General features: G+C 49.1%; 2 protein-coding genes across 2 annotated transcripts; both read left to right on the forward strand.

Annotated features, from left to right (window-relative positions):
- The first annotated feature begins 793 nt into the window (after positions 1-793).
- Positions 794-1,204, forward strand: LOC142698036 (histone H3). Its single transcript, XM_075847767.1, has one exon. It carries the CDS (start codon positions 794-796, stop codon positions 1,202-1,204), a length of 411 nt encoding a protein of 136 aa, XP_075703882.1.
- Positions 1,205-5,549: 4,345 nt separating this feature from the next.
- On the forward strand, positions 5,550-5,942 carry LOC142698038 (histone H2A type 1). The gene has a single exon (XM_075847769.1). The coding sequence runs from the start codon at positions 5,550-5,552 to the stop codon at positions 5,940-5,942; it is 393 nt and encodes a 130-aa protein (XP_075703884.1).
- The last annotated feature ends 237 nt before the right edge of the window (positions 5,943-6,179 follow it).

Raw genomic sequence — 6,179 nt, forward strand, 5'->3', positions numbered from 1 at the left:
CCTGTAATATGAGGGAACAGGGACATAATGCCGGTAATATGAGGGAACAGGGACATAATTAGCAGACTGTGGTGTCTCGTCTGTGCTGGTTTATTGTAGAAGAGTAGCAGCAGACTTTAGCGTCTCGTCTAGTTATTGTAATACAAGTGGAACAGCCCCCAGTTCAGGGGTCTCAAACTAGGACGGGTTAGTGGGCCACATATGAAAAAACAATTGAAGTTGACGGGCTGCATTTCAGCAATCCAGTTTTCCAGTTTACGTTTCGCTAAATGCAGTCCGGCGGCTCAGTTGACAGCGTTTGGCAGACACACAAATGTCATGATTGGGCAGCCCCTTTTAAGATAGTGCCACAGAGCCCTCTGTAGATACTGCCACAGTGCCTTCTGTAGATGCTGCCACAGTGCCCTCTGTAGATGCTGTCACAGTGCCCTCAGTAGATCTTGCCACAGTGCCCTCTGTAGATGCTGTCACAGTGCCCTCTATAGATTCTGCCACAGTGCCTTATATGGACAGTGATGTCAGGGGCTTGCCCACAGCAGGAGTCCCATAGCAGAGCCGATTCTAGCACTCTGCCTGGGACTCCAGCTGTGCTCCTGACATCACTGTCCTTATGTGGACGGTGATTGGTCGCGAATATCACATTTGCTTTGTCGGGCACATATTTTTATGAAGAAGCCAATAGAATGTAGGGGTGTGCCTTTCATGGACCAATGAGGACACGCTCAAGTGTATAAATACTCTGCTCTGTCCTCTCCTCATATCAATCTACAAGTGTGCACGTTGTTGTAGAGCTATGGCCAGAACAAAGCAGACCGCGCGTAAATCCACCGGCGGGAAAGCGCCCCGCAAGCAGCTGGCTACTAAAGCTGCACGGAAGAGCGCTCCCGCTACCGGCGGAGTGAAGAAGCCTCATCGTTACCGCCCGGGCACAGTCGCTCTCCGTGAAATCCGCCGCTACCAGAAGTCCACCGAGCTTCTTATCCGTAAGCTGCCCTTCCAGCGCCTGGTGCGAGAGATCGCTCAGGACTTCAAGACCGATCTGCGCTTCCAGAGCTCAGCAGTCATGGCTCTGCAGGAGGCCAGCGAGGCTTATCTGGTCGGACTGTTTGAGGATACCAACCTGTGCGCCATCCACGCCAAGAGGGTCACCATCATGCCCAAAGACATTCAACTGGCCCGCAGGATCCGGGGGGAGAGGGCTTAGGTCTGAACCCGGCACCAACTACAACACAAAGGCTCTTTTCAGAGCCACCAAATCCTCCCTCAAACGAGCTGGATCCCTTTCCTCCGTTATTCTACCGCGACTCTCCCGCTGGCTTCTCGGTGCTCTGCTATTAATATGTGGAGGTGCCATGTTAACCCTTTCAGTGCTTGGCGCCATTTACACTATAACCAGTCCTCGTCTCTAGCACTCACGTTATCCGGCCCTTTCAGCAGTCCTGTCATGTGTTATGCCGGATGTCTGCGCTGTATTCATCACCTCCCTCTCCGGCTGTATCGTAGCGATAACCCGCCCCACTCCTCACTGATGACCGCACATCGCTCTTCCTATAATAACCTCCGCTGCTACTGCGAGGAATGACGCCGTTATGTGCAGCTAATGATCCACCGCTGACCAGTGTGTGCGGAGTCCTTGTTCCCTACTCCTTGTAAAGGCAAACCAGGTAGGGTGGGGAGCAGGTATTCTCTGCTAGGTGTGAACACAAGCGCAGGGGAGTTCTACTCTTATTCTGAGGTCATGATCATCGGGTGTAGTCCTTGTCACCGTTGTAAATCAGATTTCTAAACCCATTAACACTGCCCGAGTCCTCTCCTCCCTATTTGTTCTATAAAACCATTGTGGTGCTGGTGGCCTGAGGGGTGATCTGCGGGCACACAAATCCTGAACCTGACGGCAGATGACGAGCAGCCGCCATACTAATCCAAGACGTCACGCTTGTTCCTTGTTTCCCTTAACATTACTCTTTAGATTTGGGGCAGATAGAGATTACACAGCAGTCGCGCTATAAACGGGAAAAGAGCGGCCACATCCTCTATAGATCAGCTATGATGTCTGCTGGTGACCGCTCGTGTATCTGAGCAGTGACCTTCTACTTCTATATACACGGGGGTAGGGGCTTCAGTATCACGTCGGTCTTCCAGTGAGGAGCCGGATATAGGACTGCAGTGTGTCCCCGAATAGCGTCCTAGAAGCAGCTGACTGAAACCGGTGTTGGACCAGAGAATGTTAATCTGAAGGGAAAGAGTGCCTTAGTGCTATACTTGCTGCCGAGTGATCCTCCGGCAGGAATACACCTCCTCGTAGCTGCGCTGCCGGGCGCCGTTTGTGCCGATGCCTGCACGTACAGGAGTGGCAGAAACTCCCCGCTGAATATCCGCTCAGTTGCTCATAGCGCTGTATAAGCGCACGAGCAGTGGATCACACAGCGGACTTGCGGTGTTGCTTCTTCGGCGTCCAGCTTGCTGCTGGGCAACGTGCTTTCCGCAATCCTTGGAGAGAGGGCCAGTGTTTTCTTAGCTGCTGTCACTGCTACTAATGTTACCAGATTCTTACAACAAACAATAAATCTGTTACTGGGACCAACTTTGACACAAGTATCGGCTCGTATTGCTTCGTATCTCATTCTGCCGGACGGCTGGGATTAATAAGGCTGCTGGCAATAAATCTAGTAACCTCTAGTACTAATAATGAATCTGTCTGCTGTCCCTATATAGGACTCACTTTATTACAGTAACGCGTGCAGTTTCTTGCAGAGCAACATTTAGTGAGACGCATTCAATGAATGAAAAAGGAGAAACTGATGCAGCTGATACGGCATTTTACAAGAGCAAAACCCAATGTTGGAGGGGCCGTGTTTTCCAAGCTGCTCTCATTGCTACAAATGTTACCAGATTTTCAAAACAAACTAGCAATTTGTAGCACCAAGTTCCACATAAGTATGGACTTGCATTGTCTTGTATGTCACTTTGCCAGACTGCTGGTATAATCGAGCTGCTGGCAATGCAATGACAGGAAACAGAATGCACCTATTTCTACTTCGTACTAACACTGTGCGTTGTCTATACTTAGGACTCCCCTCATCCCACTAACGCATGAAGTTGCTGCAGAGTAACATTTACTGAGACGCATTCAGAGAATGAAAAGGACAAATTGATGCAGCTCTATTCAGAAGTAACATCTAATATCAGAGCTCCAATAGTGCGGTACTTGAGGGAGACGAACATTACAGCCCAGTTTGTTCCCTTTATGCCCCCACTTTTGATATTTGATTTATGTACCTTTCCCTTTTATTCCCCTTCATCTACGATAAGTCACAATGCTGAATGGGATTTGTTCATTAAATGGGGTGTTCTCTACATAGGGACCGTTCACCCCTTCCCTGTTAGGTAGAATATACCTCTAAGCTCGTTGTTTTATTGATCGATATTTTTTCTTAATTCCAGAGATCCTTTGATCCGTGCGCTTCTCGCCCTTCTCTTCCCCTGCCTTTCTCATTTGTTCACATTTAGTTGGTGGTGTACACCAGGGCAGAATTAGAAGCAATAAGAGTCCTTGAGAGGAATGGTTTGTTACCCGAATAGCGTCTCCTGTGTATATAAAGCATTGCCGCAGACCCCTCGTAGGACTTCTCCTTTGTAGTTTAGGAACTGCTCTTATCGGTACATGACACGGGGATGGAATCTTCGTCTAAACACCTGGGATGATGGTGGTTATACTCCAGGAGGACCGAATTGTGACAAAGCTCTTGAGACTGGAAGGTATAATTTAAGACACTATGTAGTCGGGGGCGAGTTGTAGATCATGAACATGAATCACTGTAGTAGTTGTACTATTAATGTGTTCTGTACAGTATAGTTAGTGCACCAATGAGGACAGCGCCATCATCTGCACGAGGCAGTAGTGAATGTATAGGTCATGAGTAACACAGAAGTTCTGCTCCCCCCTACGGCTTCCTCTTCAATGTGAAAACCCGCGGTACATGAATTAATAATGGAGATTGTCGCCCGTTCCTGCTGGCTAGTGCCTGTAATATCAAGGAACAGGGACGTAATGCCGGTAATATGAAGGAACAGGGACGTAATGCCGGTAATGTGAAGGTACAAGGACAAAATGGCGGTAAGGTGAGGGAACAGGGACATAATGCCGGTAATATGAAGGAACAGGGACATAATGCCGGTAATATGATGGAACAGGGACATAATGCGGTAATATGAAGGAACAGGGACATAATGCCGATAATATGAAGGAACAGGGACATAATGCCGGTAATATGAAGGAAAAGGGACATAATGCCTGTAATATGAAGGAATACGGACATAATGCCGGTAATATGAAGGAACAGGGACATAATGCCGGTAATATGAAGGAACAGGGACATAATGCCTGGAAGATGAGGGAACAGGGACATATTACCGGCATTGTGTCCCTGTAACCTCCTACATAGGACATAATGCCTGTAATATGAAGGAACAGGGACGTAATGCCTGTAATATGAAGGAACAGGGACGTAATGCCGGTAATATGAAGGAACAGGGACATAATGCCGGTAATGTGAAGGAACAGGGATGTAATGCCGGTAATATGAAGGAACAGGGATGTAATGCCGGTAAGAGGAGGGAACAGGGACATAATCCTGGTAATATGAAGGAACAGGGACATAATGCCTGTAGTATGAAGGAACAGGGACATAATTCCGGTAATATGAAGAAGCAAGGACATAATGCCTGTAATATGATGGAACAGGGACATAATGCCGGTAATATGAAGAAGGACATAATGCCGGTAATATGAAAGAACAGGGACATGATGCCTGTAATATGAAGGAACAGGGACATAATCCCGGTAATATGAAGCAACAGGGACATAATGCCTGGAAGATGAGGGAACAGGGACATATGACCGGCATTGTGTCCCTGTAACCTACTACATAGGACATAATGCCAGTAATATGAGAGGACAGGGACATAATGCCAGTAATATCAGGGAACAGGGTCATAATGCCGGTCACATGAGAGGACAGGGAGATAATGCCGGTAATATGAGGGAACAGGGACATTATGCCAGCTCTGCGCTATCACACCCGGGAATGTCCCCCCACATCCTGCAGCATGAAGGAGCGGCTGCAGGGACTGAACGACTCTTCCAGACATGGGAGACCAGCGGGAATAAAGACATGTGCACGAATAAGCACAAGATGGAGGCGGCAGCTCTGTTGTAGACTTGGTGGGGGGCTCTTAGAAGAGCCTTTGTGTTCTTCCTGCAGGGACGGGGCACATTACTCGGCGCCTAATGAGAAGAGTCCGCCGCTGCTGCTTTATTCCTGCTCCATTCGAGTTCAGGTGGGAGATGTTCTTATTGGACGACACGGAGGAGGGGGCGTGGTGTTATCTGCGAGTCTATAGAAATATTCTACTTCCTCATTGGCTACAGTGTCTGGCGTTGAATACAAGTTTTAGATGCGGCCAATCAGAGAAGAAGCCCTCTGCTCCATCTGGGTATAAGAAGTGACGGTCGGAGCGCAGCCGTTAGATCTGATCAGATTATAGAGATGTCTGGAAGAGGAAAGCAAGGAGGCAAAGTGCGGGCTAAAGCCAAGACCCGCTCATCCCGGGCAGGACTTCAGTTCCCTGTAGGTCGTGTGCACAGACTTCTCCGCAAGGGCAACTACGCTGAGAGGGTCGGCGCCGGCGCTCCGGTCTACCTGGCCGCTGTGCTTGAATATCTGACCGCTGAGATCCTGGAGCTGGCCGGAAATGCCGCCCGGGACAACAAGAAGACCCGAATTATCCCCCGTCACCTGCAGCTGGCCGTGCGCAATGACGAGGAGCTCAACAAGCTGCTGGGTGGTGTGACCATCGCTCAGGGAGGCGTCCTGCCCAACATCCAGGCCGTTCTGCTGCCCAAGAAGACCGAGAGCAGCAAAAGCGCCAAGAGCAAGTGAGCGCTGCTTATCCACATATAAACTCAAAGGCTCTTTTAAGAGCCGCCTACGTGATCCTTAGAACAGAGCTCTCACCGCTGATCTCCGATATGTAAACGTTCTGCGCCAGATAAGTGGCTCTGCTTGTACAGAGATCTAGCCATCAGGAGGGGGCGACAATCTCTATTATTAATTCATGTACCGCGGGGATAAACATTGAAGAGGAAGCCGTAGGGTGTGTGTAGAACTTCTGCGTTA

The sequence above is a fragment of the Rhinoderma darwinii genome, assembly GCF_050947455.1.
Source record: "Rhinoderma darwinii isolate aRhiDar2 chromosome 11 unlocalized genomic scaffold, aRhiDar2.hap1 SUPER_11_unloc_21, whole genome shotgun sequence".
NCBI lineage: Eukaryota > Metazoa > Chordata > Amphibia > Anura > Rhinodermatidae > Rhinoderma > Rhinoderma darwinii.

Bases quoted from the DNA above. Each gene is read 5' to 3' on its own strand.
- LOC142698038 (XM_075847769.1), top strand. From the start codon at position 5,550: ATGTCTGGAAGAGGAAAGCAAGGAGGCAAAGTGCGGGCTAAAGCCAAG.
- LOC142698036 (XM_075847767.1), top strand. From the start codon at position 794: ATGGCCAGAACAAAGCAGACCGCGCGTAAATCCACCGGCGGGAAAGCG.